The following is an 18743-nucleotide window of genomic DNA, read 5'->3' on the forward strand; positions in this document are numbered from 1 at the left end:
GATCATTGAGAAGCTTATCATAATCTTCAAAGAAAAGAGACACCACTTCAACAACAAAATTTGGGTTGCTCTCATCATGCAGCTGTTGGAGCTGCAAAACCTGACCATCCAGAAACCTATTCTTTCACCCAACCAATAAAAAAAATCCCAAAAAACAAAAATATCAGGACCAAAACAAGCAAAAACAACAAAATCAAAACAACCCCATCTGTGATTTATGCTTAAATTTTACATTTTTTTCTGTTGCTTTTACCTCCATGAACAAGGATTTTGTGTAGACAACCCACTGTCTCTGCATCTGCCCCACCTCCATGTCTTTGTTTTTGTTCCTTTCCACACAGACAGAGTAAGAGAAAGAGAGCCAGTAGAGAAAAACTTGTGCCTTGAATTGCAGATCTTGAGGAATTATTGCATAAATCAGAGACTATAATGTTATAAAATTTTGGGAATGCCAGAAAAAGGGTTTGGTGAATTCAATGTGAAAAAAAAAAATCCGAAAGCTGCTTGCTTTGGGGTATTTGACCCATCTGGATGTGTGCTTGGTGGTAGGGTTTTTGGGGAAGGAGAAAAGGCTTGGTGGTAGGGGTGGGTATCAGGGAAGAGTGTTGGTGGGTGAAAGGATGGAGGGGCGTCGAGTGGGGAAGAAGAAATGGGTTCTCTTTTTTTTTTTTTTTTTTAAATACTTTTATTTAATTTTGGGACAATGTCATACATTTGTTAGTCTAGTTGTTAAGTCTTCCGTTAACTGATGATGTGGTGCCCATGTGGACAATGACTGGGTGCCACGTGTCATTAAGAGATTCATGTGAAAATTAAGAATTAAAAAAAAAAAAAAATTTCTCGTCCAAACTTAAAATATTAAAATAATTAATTAAATAAAATTATTAAAAAATAAAAAATAAAAACCCCAGAACCCCTTTCATCTTCCTCACCCGACACCCCACCATCCCCTCCACCCCTTCCTCGGCTCCACCCCTCCATCCCCTCCACCCCTCACCCACCAACACCCTTCCCCTTCCCTGATACCCACCCTTACCACCAAGCCTTTTCTTTTTCCACAAAAACCCAGCCCATTCCCTTCCCCCAAAACCCCAAAAAGAAGCAACATTTAAGTGTACCTGGAGCTACTACCCTTGAACTGGTGAACATGTGCATCAACCTTTTTGAAGTCTATAGTTGATTGTTCTCTATGCAAACAAAAAAAGGGAAATCATGCATTCCTTAAAAGTATCTGTAGCAAACCATGAGCACCACACAAGTCAATCCAGCCAATCCAATCCAATCCTAGAGACAATTCCTTAAAAGATCCTAGATTCTTACAGAGCTCTGGTTAGATTATTGAGAAGCTTATCAGAATCTTCAAAGAAAAGAGACACCACTTCAACAACAAAATCTGGGTTGCTCTCATCCTGCAACTGTTGGAGCTGCAAAAAATGACCATCCAAAAACCCATTCTCTCACCCAAACAATAAAAAAATCCCAAAAAACAAAAACATCAGGAACAAAACAAGCAAAAACAACAAAATCAAAACAACCATATCTGTGATTTATGCTTAAATTTCACACTTTTCTGTTGCTTTTACCTCCAGGAACAAGGATTTTGTGTAGTCAACCCACTATCTCTGCATCTGCCCCACCTTCATGTCTTTGCTTTTATTCCTCTCCACACAGACATAGTAAGAGAAAGAGAGCCAGCAGAGAAAAACTTGTGCCTTAAATTGCAGATCTTGAGGAATTATTCCACAAATTAGAGACTATAATGTTATAAAATTTTGGGAAAGCCAGAAAAAGGGTTTGGTGAATTCAATGTGAAAAAACAAAATCCAAAAGTTGCTTGCTTTGGGGTATTTGACCCATCTGGATGTGTGCTTAGTGGTAGGGTTTTTGGGGAAGGAGAAAAGGCTTGGTGGTAGGGTTGGGTATCAGGGAAGGGTGTCGGTGGGTGAGGGGATGAAGGGGTGGAGCCGTTGGGGGGGGGGTGTAGGGGTAGAGGGGATGGGGTTTTTTTACTTTTTATTTTTTATTTATAAATACTTTGATCTAATTAGTTATTTTAATATTTTAAATTTGGACGAGAAATATTATTTTTAATTTTTAATTTCCACATGGACCCTTAATGACACGTGGCGCATCATTGTTTATATGGTGTCACGTCATCAGTTAATGAGATACTTAATAGTTAGACTAACGGATGTATGAGACTATCCCAAAATTAACACTTTAGGTATGACTCTAGGACAAAAAAAAATTTATGTACTAAATGTTGAAAACCATGAAACTTGAGGGTAGTAAACTGAGATTTACTCTTTATTTTTATAGTAAGATTCTTTACAAAAATCCAAACAATAAAACTACATTTTTTTTTTTTTTTAACAAATGATATCATCTACTCTAAGGGGAAGCGGTAGGCTTAGCCTCATAATGGGCAAACAACAATGTGGTTCAAACTTGACTTTACCGAGAATTGAACCTAAAACCTCTCACTTACAAGTGAAGACGAATACCACTAGACCGTAGTACTAAGTGGCAAAACTATATCTTTTTTTTGGTAAACAATAAAACTACATCTTTAGTGAAAACTGAAAAGACACACTTTTGTGTCCGCTACACATTAGTCAGGTGGCAGGCAAGAGCTTAATGCCTTGTCTCCAGGCGTCTTTTTTTTTAAATTAAATTCATTTTATAACTTATAAATAAATGTTTACTTATACTTAAAAGAAATACATAGTTGTCTTGGGATGCATAAACGACAAAGTAGAATGATATATAAATTAGGATAATACTAGGGAGACTAAATTTGTAGACTAAATTTTGAAAACTAAGGGGGGTGTAGTCGATTTGGATTTCACAGGATTTTAATAGACTTTTTTTTAAGTGACAAATTTCAAAGGATTTTAAAAGATTCTCAATTCTATATGGATTTCGACAGATTTATATAGATTTCTATTATAGATTTGTATGGATTTCTTTCGTGGATTTCTTAGGATTTATTAGTTAAATCTTATAACATAAAATGAAATAATGCACAAGAAACATAAACGTTTTGAATCAAAGAAGATCCATTAACAATAAATTTGAAGTGTTAGCAACCACAATCATGAACTCAAATACACAGAATAATAATGTAATCGTAGTAGCAAAGCAATTAGATGAAATTCCAAATTCCAAGTTTGAAACACAACCACAAAACCTTATATTAGTCAGAAATTCATCATTACAAGTAACATTTTCTTCTTTCTTTTTTGCTTTCTCAAACACAACCACAAAACCTAACATTACAAGAACATCATCAGAAATTCATCACTACCACACTAGAATTATTTGTGACTCATTATCCTCCATTCACATAGTTATCATTATGAGCATCTCTCCACATGTCTAAAGCTATATTATATCTCCATTCATTAGCAATATTCCGTTGTTGTTCTTGTATTTGAAAATCTTGGTCAAGATCCCCTTCAGAAACTGACAATGGTGGAGACGAAGAAGATTCATCATCTGGTTCAACAGGAAACTCATCTGATCTACACTCCTTGCGAAGAAAATTATGCACTGCTGCGCAAGTTAATACTACATCCGCTTGTGTTGCATATGGAAATGGAGATGCAATCCTTAAAATCGGGAATCATGATTTTAAAATACCAAATATCCTCTCGACAACATTTCTTAAAGAAGCATGACGAAGATTGAACAACTCTTTTTTGTTTCTAGGCTCACGACCCGAACCACTATACTCTTGGAGATGATATCGGATTCCTCGATAAAGAGCTAAGAACTGACGTCTATTTGCAAATCCACAATCTACTATAAAAAATTTACTTGATAATATATATTTTAGTATGCAACTCAATGGCTTAATGAGAAATTAAATAATAATAAAAATGATAAATAATAATTTGATACTTTGTGGCACTTTAAGTCCATCCTTTCTTGTCAAAGCATCATTTAGTACTCTTGAATCATGAGCCGATCATTCCCACCCACTAAGGATGTACATGAATTCCAAATCAAAGTTACAAGTAGCTAATACATTTTGTGATATGACACCCTTACGATTACGATAACTGCTTACATTGCATTCAGACACTGATGATGGGATATGTGTGCCATCAATAGCTCCATTACAATCCTAAAATAGTGTTAAGTTTATCATTTGGAATAAATTAGAATGATACAAAATAAAAAATAAAAAAACAACACACTATACGTACCTTCAAGTAAGGGTAAAATCTCGTACTTTCCCTTATTTTAGATGGCACTGCTAATCCATGTTTGGCCATCATCTCTGGTGCTATTGTGTTCAAGGCCGTCAAAACCTTGTTACTGACAGTCCAATGTGATCGCCCAAACGTATCACGTAGTAGACAATATCTACTATTGTGTCCAACAATAAGCAAAAATGTTGCAAGCATTTCTACTATGCAAATGCATTTTGTATCTCGTAAGAGTGTTTTTTCTCTAATAGTAGTGCATAACTTCACAAACACACCAGGATACATTCTATACCTTTGCCGGAAATCCTCTAGGCGGTCCTCTTTCAATACTTTATGTATATAATTGTATCCTTCCATAGTAATTGATCGTCGATTTAAAGGACGTTCAATAGGTTGTCCAAATGTAATTATAAACTCTTTTAGCACGTGGACTGCAACTTGAATTGTCATCAATAAATATTTAATCGTTTCATAAAGTTCTTCTTCCTCAATTTCTTCTTCATCAGTTTCTTCTTCTTCTTCAATTTGTTCTTCCACCATTTGCTCCACTTCCATTTCTTCATCCACTTCGTCCACTTCCATTTCTTCCCCACCTTCCGCTTCCATGCTTGATTGAGACATTATATAAACTACCCAATGTGTGTGGGATGATCTATCACATAACATTACGAGATTAAAATTTGCTCACTACCAGCATATAATATACAAATAATTCCTACATGAAGAGATATGCACATGTTCAATCAAAACATGACAAACTAAATGACAAATATATGGGATAAACTCATCCCACATGCATCTTCATTTTTGCGGCTTCAGTACCTATGCAGGAAACCCAATAAACACATGACATTAAGCATAAAACTCAACCCAATGCAAACAACTTAAGAAAAATAGTAGAGCAAGACAACTAAATCAAAAGAACCCAATTAAAACCTCCTCACAAACCACTCAAATCTGCAAGGGCACAAGGCACAGATACCTTATCCTTCCAATACTATTTGATCAGCTTGTCCTCACAATACTAGTTGTCCATTTTCGAAGATCATGTGAATCTTCTTAGGAACTATCTAACAGAACCCAAGATCTTCCTAACCTGTATATCTTAAATCGGTAATTCAAAAGACATTTAAGGATGCCAACACTGGCTGCAAATAAAAACTCCAAGTCTCATGACTCAGTTGCGCAATGTTTCCTAAGGTTTGTTTTCTCTATGTTCCATACATAAAGAGAACGCAGATTCATAGATACATTTTCTATCAACTTTTCCCAAAAGATGTTGAATTATTCATTTCTATAAGTTCTTTTAAATCCATGAAAATTACGTTTCTACATATAATTACAAAGAAACAAGTGGAAGGAAAAAAATGTAAAAGACAGAGTAACAAAATCCCATAAGGCATGGCAAAACAAATGTATAAAGGCATTCCGCAGAGTACAGAAGGATATGTATAATACTTGCAACTTTCTCAGGCCTTTCTTTAAAAAAAAATTAAAAGTTTTGTAAGTTTCATAAAGATACAACAGAAGAATAACAGATCGTGAATTTTCTATTTGGCCACACCCGAATAGTTTTGTAGTTTCATAAAGATACTGCACTACCTTGTGGCGATAGAGGAAGATGAGAGACAAAACTGTTCCACTTCTGTGATGAATGTGAAAAGAAATCACATGGGGTAGGGTTGGATTCTTGATGGCACTTTGTATTTATACCACCCGCCTTCAAATCCCTCAAAATCCCTTGGCCATTAAAATCCTAATAAATCTCTGACATTCTCACTATACCTAGATTTGAATGTATTTTTAAATTCTTAAATCGACTACCCCTGGATTTGGGTGTATTCTTCAAAATCCTCTTAAATCGTAATTTGATTACACCATGATTTCAAAATCTTTTAAAATCCTCTTTTAAAACTCTAATCGACTACACCCAGATTTTAAAGTCTATTAAAATCCAACCAAGTCCTAATTTGACCACACCCCCTAAATGATATGGAAATTGATGATGAATTATTACTTAAGCGTTGATAAACGTGCTCATTTCTATTAATGGCACATCATTTAGTTTGCAAATTTAGTCTACAAATTTAGTCTTCCTAGTATTACCCTTAAATTATAAAGTACTAGAATATATTGAGAACATGGGATAAAGCATATAATAAGTGTTCCTCCAAGTATCCAACAAGTCTCTTGTAATTATTGAAAAAATAAAATACAAAATGGAAGTTATCTATTTATGTCTAAGCGAGAGTTACGATCAAAGCTATATTCTTAAATAAAAATAAATAAAGCAAAAAAATCACAAAACCACCGAGCTCGCCTAGACCGTCTTGTCGGGCTGGGCGGCCATCTTTTCTTATTTTCCAAACGCCTAAAGATTAATTAGGTTGATGACCAGGCGTTTAGCGCTTTTTAGAATACTACTGTTTACAAACCCACAGCATAATTTCTTCCAATTATAACAACAAATTGTAAAATTAAAATAAAAGCAAATAAACCACTAGAAAAAAGGTTGTATCCAGAAAAAGCTTTTGAAAAGTGCGGGTTAGGGTTTAGGAAGATTTGTGATTTCTTCTCTCTAAATTTTCTTTTGGTTTGAATTGGAAATGAAATAAAATTTGTTCGAATCAGTTTAATTTTTTGGTCTAGAGAGTGATTACTTATATGTACTTCTTTATATGTTGTACTTTATTATGAAACTCAAGTTTGTCTTCAGTGACTTCCACAATCACCTAACTAACACACCCGATTCAATAACCGACCAACAAGCTATAAGGCCGAGATGTTCTGGCTCATATCAAGTCACCAATGTAACCTCGTCCAAGGACAACGAAACACCATTAACTCAACGACGCAAGTCATAAAAAGAAAATAATGATGTAAATAAATTTGAACCAAAAGGATTGTGGAATGAAGAGCAAAGATTATACATCATTTTGAAAATATTTATTTTCTTTTTTTTTTTTAAAAAGGACCAGCTAGTGGCTTCGCTACGGCAGTCCACCCTTTAGGGGTCGGGAAGTCTCACAGAGTCCACCATCGTGTAATTCAGCGCTAGAAACCGAACCCAAAACTTGCCTTCATGCTATAAGATTAATAAGCAAAACTTAAGTTTCTATAAGGTGTAATTTACCTTGATCATGCTATAGTTGTACTTTACTTGTTTACAGCTAGCAATTGTAGTTAAAAATGAAATATACACATCCATTGTTGTGGAATACTACCTAATATATGTGATTGCTTTTATTTTCCGAGAGATTTTCTGGTAACTTATGTCTAAAAATTGGGAAAATGATTGTTACTTCATGAAGATTTTTGTGCTTGTTTTATGCTTGTATGTTAAAGAAAGTTGATAAGTTGTTTTTAGAATATTAGGTAAATTACACAAAATCACTTCAATTATGAGTCGCATAACAATCTCATACCTCATGTTTTAAACATTGTAATATCGTACATCATCTTATGAATTTGTTACAATGTCATACCTCTGTCAACTTTTCTGTTAATTTTTCTATTAAATGCTGACGTAGCACGAGCAAAGCCCACTCTTTCTCTTTGGTTATAAACAATCAATATTTGGTTATAAACAAATAATTTTGTGGGCCCCTCATCCCAATCTTTCTCTTTCTCCCTCGATCTCTCCCTTCTCTCCCAACACTCACCGTCTTTTCTTCTCTGTGTTGAGAACAGTCACCACCAGACCACCACCACAACCATGTCATTCCCTCTTCTTTTCTCCCTCAACGCTCAACTCACCGTTTCTCTAACCTCTCATCTTTCTATGTACAACAACATAGATGGACTCCACCACAACCTCGTGGTTTTCCTACGAAAATCTGTCAATTCCTCATCAGATTGGACGAGACTAGGATCGCAAATTACTTCCCCTTCATCCTGAGGTTCAAATTCTAGCATGGGAGGCTAGAATCTTCCTCGATTTCACGAGAAACCATCAACTCAGTTTCGGGCTGACAAGCTCAGGCCGTTCTCGGGCCATTATCTAGCAACAACTTGGCCTAAAAAGGGTATATTTCTATACCTTGTTATGTGATCTTCTCTTTGAGAAAAATTTCGTGTGTTTTGGTAGAGATTTGAAGTTGAACAGAGTATAAATTTTTCCGGTTGGCAGGTGGCCATTTCATGGGGTGCATTGGGAGAGAACAAAAGAGTTTGAGGGAGAAAGAGATTGGAATAAGGGGCCCACAAAATTATTTGTTTATAATTAATATTAATTGTTAAATAAATAACAAATAATTGTTTATTAATTCATTATTTTTTTTTATTCCAATTAGCGAAATAGTAGGCCCCAATCATGCCATATCAGCATTTAACAGAAAAATTAACAGAAAAGTTGATGGAGGTATGTCATTGCAACAAATTCATAAGATAAGGTATGAGATTGTTATGCAAGTCATAGTTGAGGTGGATTTGTATAATTTACCAACGCTTGAGGTGTAAATTCACCTTGTGTTCAGGGAAGTAATTTCTCGACATATGAGAAAAGACTCGTGTTTTCCCTATTAATAGAAGAATAAAAGTAAGATATCTACTTAAACAACTAGCTAGTGGCTCAATGCCTTGGGACGAATCTTAAGTCTGTATTCCATACGACACGTCTTGAGTTCGATTTTTGGCTCTGATGAATCACACGACGATAGCTAGAAAAATGTTGAAATATCTCTGTCAGTCTTTTCAGCAAAAAAAAAAAAAAGGATTGTCGTGACGTCCACTTGAACGTAATCAGAACACGAGTTGCAACTGTACGCTATTTAAGAGCGTGTCGTTGGGAAGCAGGCCCACTTGATTCTTGTGTTTTACAACTTAAATAGAATTCAACAATTTCATATGGTTTTTTTAAGGGGAACTTTAATGAAAAACTCCCGGTACTGTTCATTTTAATGAAAAACCACATTTTTACACTAAAAAGTCAATCCTGATACTATTCACTTTACCCTTTATTTTGTCCTTATCTTTAAAATTCAAAGTTTTGAAGCTCTTTTCATTAGTTTTTCTTTTTTTAAATGAATGTTTAGACATATCTTATAATGTGTCACCGGACCTCAATGGCTCAATCACTTTGCTCATGCAAATGATTCTTCGTTAAAAGGGAATCAGTTGGTGGTTTCGTTATGTCAGTTTACTCTTTCGGATGCCGAAAAGACTTCTATAGACCTTTTAGCCTCCTCTACCCACCATCGTGTGATTCACCAGTACCAAAAATCGAACTCAAAATGTACCATGTGAAATACGGACCAGAAATTTGTTCCTAACCACTAGACCATCCCATAATGGTTCACTCAAATGATTCATCATTTGAGGCTTGTATATTCTGGTACATAGAGGTATCTATTTTATTTACAAAATATCGCCTTAGTGAGAGGGGAAAATCATAGGGGCAACTTGCTAAACGTAGCTAACACTTCGAACTTTGAGACAAAGGAAAACATTGAAGTTAGAACTCATTCCAAGAAGACATTGTTAAAGTACATGGTGGACTAGCCCGAGCACGGGCCAAGAGGATCTCTTCCGAATCCTCTTTATGAGGATCATAGGGATTCTCAAATCGTGTCCGTTCATCGTATATCGTGCAGTCATTTTTCGTCAGGTTCATTCATATTTAATTTCAAATAAAGTATTTAAAATAATTTATGGTCGCACGATGTATGATGAACATACACGATTTGAGGATCCCCAGGATTCTCACAAAGAGGATCCGAAGAGGATCCTCATTCGAGCACGCGATCCCTCCTAATGAGTATGCGTTTTAATTTTAAGGGGATTTTATATATTAACTTGATAATTAAGTTCTAACATGTTATATTTTTAAAATCTTCGACTAGGTGCTACACGGCTGGTCACTGCCTCGATTAATCTTTGTGTGTTTGAAAATTAAGAAATGGCACCTAGACCCTCCTATAGCACTCGCTTAGGTCGTGACTCTTACATTGACAGAAAAATTTTCATTTTACATTTGATTTTTTCAATAAATTATAAAAGACTTGTTGCTTATTTGAATGAACACTCATTATATACTTGTTTCTCATGTTTTCAATATGTTATAATACTTGGTTGTATTATTAACTAGTCAATTTAAATAAGAATTTATGTTATTAATGCTAAAAACGATAATGTTACACATCATACTATCGCCATTATTAAGGTCGTGATAACACTGTCAATATGAGTTTTTGTCTGTATGTGCATGGAGTATCTAATAGTAGGACGATTGCAAAAACATCTTCCTAAAGGAGCATGCTTATTTCCCCTCCAAATCTCTTCCCCTCCAGTCCCTTTCTCTATCACTTTCCTCTTTTTCTTTCTATCTCTATAAAGAAGTCAACACTAGATGTTGACGTAGCTTAATCATAACCATTCAAATAAACGGAGACTGAAGGAAACGAGACTTTGAAGAGAAGAAAATCCTACTCACTCCCTTCATAACATGTCAACACGCTGACACATATCCAAGAAGGTTCGTTCATCCCTGGCTTTTAGTCTTGTGCTCGCCTCATAGATTATTGGCATGTTATACCAGAACATGTAGTGTAAGTTCTCCCCTTCAATAAAATTGGCATACGTACATAGAGAACTTCACTACATGGTTGGCAATGTCCCCTTCCAAAAAAAGTTCATTTTAAGAAGATAAATGGACAATGATACGAATGACAACAATTTGGATCAAGGACGGATGTGCATTTTCATTCCCAGAACTTCGAAAACAGTCCATGCTCGTAACCAACTAGTTAACCATCAAGCATTCCCAATAACCATACGGCAGTGGGTCTGTTGTCCCCTAATGGTGTTTCTTCTATTTTTTTTGACACATGTAATGTGTTATACCACTTAACTCTAATTTAAGTTGAGATTAAGTGGTATGGCACATGTCAAAAAATAAAAGAAGAGACATAGAGGAGACACCATTTTAGAGGATAGTAGATATTGGGCCTAACCATACTCCCCATGTAATGAATTCCCAAACCTTTAACAGGTTTATCTATTTTCATAAATACAAAATTATTTTGTAATCATTAGTGAAAAAAAAAATTAGTCAGCTGATGTCACGCAACATAATTAATTAAAAACTACAATTAGAAAAATAATATGATGAGAATAATTGCATTCACAAAAATTCATTACATAGTATAACCAAGTGAATGGAAGCAAATGTAGAAAGATAATGGTACATATATAGTTTATGTGATACTATATTTTCTTTTTGCACAAATGGATTATTAATTAAGAAATCTTACATACACTATTTAAAAGAAGGAAAAAAAAAGGGAGAAAACATTAAGAAGATAATTATTCTAAGGTGTTTTTGCGAATGAGCTTGCCATTGGATGAGAGGGATTGTTGATCAACGGCCCAATTCTTGCTAGTAGATGCGCTACCATTGTTGTCTTCATGATCTCTTGGGGCAAAAGCAGTCAGCGCAGGATGACTAGTTGTTGCATGGTTATCTGTATTAAAGAGGGATGTGATAGCAGCTGCAACAGCAACCCTAAATTTAGGATCTGAAGCAATGGCACTTACATTTTCAGCCAACAACGACATATTTTCTTCCCCTGATCTCCAGTTACCTTTCTGATCGTCCGCTAGTACCATGCCGGATGATCTACTGCCGTTAGCCAAAAGACGGTTGGTGAGACTATTACTGGTATGATAGTTTGCAGATCTGCTGCTAATATTGCTCATCATCCAATTACTACCAAAACCTGGTGGTGCAGATGATGAGGAGCTACCCATGGCCATGGGAATATTTTGGGGTTGGGATGTAGTAGTATCATAAAAGTTGTTTGTGAGGTCAAGAACAAGTCCCTTGGAAGGGTCGTGAGGATTGATGATTCGATAGTTTGACGAGGAATGAGATGAAGGGTTCAGGTTCAACATATTAGGAGGGGTATTACTATTGTAGTAAGGGAGGGATGCTTGGGTGTACTTAGAGGGTGTGCCATCTACTAAATGATGGTTACTTGAATCTAGTAACATGCGGGAAGCTGCTGCAGAAGCTGTTGAAGCCATGGCTGTTGCACCCACTGGAAGAGGATGGTTGTGTGTTCCTTCATAAGTTGTTATAAGTATGGACATGTCCTCTTGGCATCTTTGAACCTACAATTATACCATCCAAAACATTTATAAAAATAAAGTACAACTGCAAAACTTGAAGTTTAAATAACAGTTTCCAAAGAAAAATTAACAAAAGAAATTGAACTTTAATTGAACGATGTTTTGTAATATAATTACGTCGACGCATTAAAAAAATGTACCTATTTTTTGTAATATATATGTGTGTGTGTGTGGGGTGGTGGTTAGTTTACACCACCCTTTAAAAACAAACAAAAGGTATACTCTTTAATGGAACGATATTTTTGTAATGGAATTAGGTCAACACATTAAAAAAGAATACCTGTTTTCTGACTGGGCATCCCACGGCTACTGTGCAACGATAATAGGCCCGTGGGCAAGGGTTTCCTTTCGAAATTTTCTGCCCATATTTCCTCCATTGGCACCCATCATTCATCTGAGATATATAGCTTATTAAACGATATAGGTGGTTAATATTTACTCTTACTTGCTATGCTGTATGCACGAATTTAAACCCTACGTACATATATGTATATGTATATGTATATATGAGTTGTTAAGAAACTAACCAGTGCTTGCAAATGGAACGAATTACTCACCGTGGCATATTCACATCTTGCCCTAACCGAAACCCTAGCTTTCCGATTGGGATGGGGGGCACCATGGCTCGTAATTCCGGCCAATTCGGTCCGCTGTAACTTGTTTTGCAGTTGCACTGATGATGATGTAAGACTACCAGTTCTCGTCAATCCTTCCTTGTTATTGATCTCTTCTTTATCATCATCTTCTTCTTCTCTTCCCCTTAATTGATTGGCAGTAGTAGCAGAGCTGGTTTGTAACCTCAGTGACAACCCTAGTTGACTCTCTTCATCGGTAACTTCATCACGTTTTGGTGACGGTACTGGAGATCTATGGCTGATATCTAACATCTTGGAACTCATCTTGGGTCCTCGAGTTGCATTGGGATCGTTACCATCAAGTGAGAGAAAGGTTTGAGGATCCTAAATTAATCAATGAAATACATGAAAATTAACAATATTATTAGTACTTGTGGAAATACAAGACACACAACTCGAGCAATTAAAAAAATAATTGTAATTATGATCATCCAATTAATAACAAAATTAAAATGGATTAAACTAATTAAGTACCTTGTTTTGGTTACTTTGGTGGATAACTGTAAATTTCATTTGAAGATCGTAATAATCCTTCATCGTTTGCTCCACGACCTTCCTCAAAGCCTTGTTTTCTTCTTTCATACGGCTCATCTCCATTTGTAAAACGCTTAACTAGTAAAACATTACATGTAATTAAGATTGTAATTTAATTAGTTAATTAATTGGAATATATATTATCAGAAACACCTATTTATAATCAAACTACAAAACTTCTAATTTACCAAAAAATAAAAATCTACAAAACTTCTCTACTGGTACCTCCTGATCCGTCTTCATATTATTCTCCTGCAACGATGTTTCGACTACTGAGGCATCATGGTCTTCCTCTTCACCGGCACCGGCTTCCGCTGTTTTTAGCTTGTTATTCTGCACTCTTGGTTCTAGCTCACCCTCTTTTTCTTCTGCTCCTGCTTCTTCAACACCATCGTCGACGCGATGATCATCTTCATCTTCCCCGTCGTCTACGCCTTCTTCTCGTTTTTCTTCTTTAGCATCAATTTGGAGTGAGAGATCAATATCCAAGTCTTTCTCCTGCTCTCTCGTCTCCATTGAAGTAAGACAAAGTTGCAGAATCTCTTCCCCTCTCTCTCTCTCTATCTTTCTATATATTTCTCTCTCTATTTTAAGAGTAATGTTATTCATACTGTTTTGCATCACATTTTCATACCACCTTAGGTGGCATGTGATGTGGACAGCCTTGAATTAATCAGATTTTTGAATTTGGTTCATTATTTAATAAACTAATAATTAAGAAAAATTAGTAAATTAAATGATGATTATGGTATACGAAAAGTCTTTCTCCTTCATTTCCTTGGGTTTTGCAAATTTTTCAAATGATATGGTTGTCCACATCAGATGCCACCTAAGTTGATATAGAAATATAATATGAATAACATTACTTCTATTTTAATGCTGCTTTTTAGGTACCGAAGTCAATTATCCCATCTCAAAGACTTATGATTAGGCAAACAAGGACGCATCTAAGCTTTGACTTTAATTGGGCCCTTAATTAACTTGCATATATTAATCAAAGACTAGAAGAATTGCATTTACATTTTAATACTACGACCGACTTGGACACACCACGCCACGCATATAAAAATGGATAGGCGCGAACGCGATAGGCGCTCATCAAGGTGCAATGCCGACTCAAACCTTCCCCATGCAAGTCTCAACTATACTCTTTCCTTAGGGCCCGGCTTCATTGCTACATTGTGCTACGCGCGTTTTATTCATTAAATTTAATTTTTCCAATTGTTAAGTCTTCTATTTTTAATCTTATCTATCCATTTTCTATATCACTCGGTGCTACATATCACTGAGAAAATAGCTTTCTGTTTATGAATATCAATTCGTGATTTTTTTCCCCTTAAAACCAAAACAAAAACATTAGGTTAATTGGCCTTCTCAGTGGCCTGTTATATTAATATTCCAGGGCAAAGCCATCTCCTAGCTAGAATATGAGTTTAGTTTAGTTAGCTCGCCCTACGCAAGTGTTCTATATTTTATTTTATTTTCATTATCCGCCTGCAGCACAAAACTTAAATTAAATGAGCTGCAATAGTAGAGCACTTTGTGCAAAAGTAGCGCACTTGCAGCAGTCCCACATCGGTCATTTTATAAAACAAATAACAATTTATATTAAATTGTTCTACTTCTAATTGCATGGAAGTATTTTGTAATAAAACTTAACTCCTAATAATAAGTAATTAGGTTGGAACAAGATAAGTGATATTAGTATTGGACTATATTGGACCTATAAAGTTATAATATCAGAGCAGGTTTTATGTAGCTCCACCTATGACCTATAAAGTTTTATCATATATATATATATATAGACTTGGAAAGCCTTTTACCCTGAACTTAGGCAGCCGCCTAATATCTAGCTTGATATATAATAACGCCGTTCCGGCCGTGCACGCGTCTACATAATACAACTTTTACAAAACCTCAATTATTATGCATTCATGCATGCAAGCTTTGTCTTTCATTTTCCAAAAATACCTAAAAATCAGTATATTTGTATATATACATGTATACATACGTACATGTATTTGACACATGTCCATGTACCCAGTGTGAATTTGTTGACCCTAAAAATTGCAAAACCTACGCGGCGCGCAGGCCGAGCAACTAATAAGCTAACTAAGTCATTCGGTTGAATGCGGGGCGTGCCAAGCTCGGCCGAGGAGTAAAATTTGTTGACGTTGCGTTGAGCGCGTTGCTGACTTCTTTACCTCGCGACTGCGACCGAGGAAGGAACACTCTCGATCTTCGGGTTCTAGAGCCTGAAGACAAGGCTGCTAGTTCTGTGAAGTTCACAAATCGTTGGCGCCCGATTCGATCACCGTGATTATATTCGTAAGAATATAAGCACATTGAATCGACACCAAATTATACAGAGACAAATATTCAAAGATGATGTATGTCTTGATGGTGAATGTGGTTCGGCCGTCAGAATGCCGAACTCTGAAACTCACTTGTGAGTATCCAATCATAAAATCACTCGGCGTCCAGTACGCCGAATGTCCAGTACGCCGAGAACGCTAATAAGATGACCTCTGTCAACAAGGATTCGAAAACCCTTCTCGGCCGAGACTTGGATAGGTAACCAATCGGCTTCGACGCAGTGTTGTTTATCCAAACTGAATGTGCTCCTCGGTCGGCTGATTCTACGGCAACAGTGTTGTTTATCCAAACTGAAGGTGTTCGCCGGTTGCCTCCACAGTGTTGTCTAACCAAACTGAAGGTGTGTTGGCGAGAAAAAGAAAATAAAAATCTCAAGCTGTTTGAAAGGTTTTGTGCAGGGTAATTGTGTGTTGAATTGAAGGTCCTCAATTGTTGCATGATTTCTTGTATTTATAGCACCAACTCCTTCTTAAGATCGAATTAAACTCCTATTTGGGTTGGGAGTTCTTGTTTCGTTCCAACTTTGCTTCGAACAACCCTACTCCCACTAGGACTTTGAACTCACCCTTTTTTAGGGCTTTATTCATTGTCGGTCGAGAATCCTGATTACACTAGGATTTCCTCGACCCCCTTTTCTCATCTGAACTACTCTTTGTGATAGGACTCGACCATCCCTGCTGAATGACCCAGAATCACCAGGCATCCCATAGTACTTTTGACACAACTTTGGGCCGAGCACAGACAAACACTCGGCCCAACGATATTATTTTGGGCCCAAACAGAATTATAGAAGAATGGACATCTTGAAGTTGGAGGGTATATAGATGCAAACTATGCTGATTTTATGTAGGCGTTCTACCTCGTGTGACTTCATGTTTGTTAATGGGAACCTTGTTACTTGGTCGATTAACAAACATAATGTTGTTTTCAGATCAAGTGCTCACATAGGCTAAAGTATCTGTGTATATCGTGTGGAATTTTTGGTAGACGGGCCATGGGTCCACTCCAACAACACCGATACTGTCCCCACTTGGCCACCTACTCAATCCGTCAGATGTGAGGTTTTAATACAAAAGGCCTCGGCGTTAGTTAGAATAAGGTAATTCTATTTAAACTTCTTGTTTCTCTCCCCTATCTGTCCGATGTGGGACAAACTGGGGTTCCAACATATCGCTGGATATTTGTGAATTGTTGTGGATTAATTAGCATGTAATGACCAAGTTGGAGTTTAGAGCTGAGCCTATGAGTTTTTTTTTTCATGATAATAAAGATATCATTGAGATTGAACACAATTTGGTTCAACATGATCGAACTACGCATGTTGAAGTAAGTCGTCATTATCAAGGAGAAATCAGATACATCATTTCACTACCTTTCATTAAATAAGAGGATTAATTAGCTAGCATATGTCTTGACTATGGTGATCTTAATTCGAGTGTTTTATAGCATTGGCGACGCACCAACTTAAATAAGACCTGGTTTGGTACTGAGGTGATTCTGAAAAAAGCTGCTATCAAAAAAAGCTAGGAGCTGTTTTTGTGTTTGGTAAACACTCAGCTTCAGCTTTTTTTCACAGTTTTGGATGAAAAAAGCCAAAAACAAGAAGCTGCAAAACCCAGCTTTGAAAAACCGGCTTTTTTTCACATCTGTTTTACATAAAAGTTTACCAAACACTCTAATACTGCTTTGTTTTTTTTCAAAAGCACTTTTACAAAAAAGTTTACCAAACACTCTGCTGCTTTATTTCACAGCTGCTTATTCTCACAGCACAACAGAAACAGCTTTTTTTCAAAGCACAGCAATACCAAACCAGAGTGTTGGTGTGTAGGCCTAGGTACGAGGCTGAATTAAACGTTCATTTTCCTTAAAGTAAAGATAGCCGTTTTTTAATTAAGTTTCTTGTTACGCAAAAGCCCTAATGTATTTATTATTAGTATCTTTTTATGAAGAACACAATATATAGTGAATTATTTTATAACTATTGGAATTTAGCTATGCAAATTAGCATGAGACTTTTTCTGTAACATATTAAAATGCTCGTTAGCCATCACTTAGTACCACATTTAAATAGATTGAGATATCATAACGAGTATAATACTAAATTATCATGATTGATCATTGTATAGCTTAAACTAAATCTTTCGTGAAAAAAAATATGCTTGTTGGCCGGATTATCAAAATTCACGATCAAAAACTCGTGATCGATCCGTAATGGGGCGTGGTCGATCCCTAAACGGGCACCACTATTATACAGTTGCAATTAAAGCTAGATCCAAAGTGATACTTTTTAGTTGAAAAATCAATTAAAAATACTGGCGTCCTCTTTCCCGGTGGAACACGAACCCCGGACGAAATCCTAGAACAAGAGAAACCTTGGCATCAGATCTTGAATTTGTCAACTGGAAGACCTCTCCCACTTCTCCCGATAGACTCGCATGTTTATAAACAATGATTTCCTATTTTAATTTTAACATATCCGATCCCACTTCCTCCCACGTTAACTATTGAGACTTAAATATATGTATGTGTATAGAGTATAGTATATGCAGTAGCGGAGGAAGAGTGGGTGCATTGGGTGTCATTGACTCCAATAACTTGCTTTTCCACCAACTAAATTATACTTAACAGCGAAAAATTCGAATGACGTCTGTTTCATTTTATATATTTTTTAGGGAATAATGTTACGTTCACTACATATTTGTATTATCTATCTAATAGAGGTAGGGCCCACTACCATAAGAGTTAACATTTTTTATCTTCCAGGTAATTAGAAGTCTTTATTAACTATTGAGTAATACTACTATGTTTACTACATTTTCCATACTAAATTTGTATCGCCTCTCTAATAAAAGTAGGC

The 18743-nt window shown here is 36.0% G+C and overlaps 1 protein-coding gene and 1 pseudogene across 1 annotated transcript; both read right to left on the reverse strand.

Annotated features, from left to right (window-relative positions):
• Positions 1-1023: 1023 nt before the first annotated feature.
• On the reverse strand, positions 1024-1931 carry LOC148690353 (histidine-containing phosphotransfer protein 1-like; annotated as a pseudogene).
• A 9371-nt stretch (positions 1932-11302) lies between these two features.
• Positions 11303-14070, reverse strand: LOC137728067 (WRKY transcription factor 72A-like). The gene is made up of 5 exons (XM_068466957.2): positions 13736-14070; positions 13451-13588; positions 12899-13300; positions 12622-12735; positions 11303-12323 (listed from the first exon to the last, which is right to left on the reverse strand). Exons 1-5 carry the CDS (start codon positions 14024-14026, stop codon positions 11517-11519), a joined length of 1752 nt encoding a protein of 583 aa, XP_068323058.2. The 5' UTR covers positions 14027-14070; the 3' UTR covers positions 11303-11516.
• Positions 14071-18743: the final 4673 nt, after the last annotated feature.

The sequence above is a fragment of the Pyrus communis genome, chromosome 15 (assembly GCF_041283825.1).
Source record: "Pyrus communis isolate YQ-2024b chromosome 15, ASM4128382v1, whole genome shotgun sequence".
Classification (NCBI taxonomy): domain Eukaryota; kingdom Viridiplantae; phylum Streptophyta; class Magnoliopsida; order Rosales; family Rosaceae; genus Pyrus; species Pyrus communis.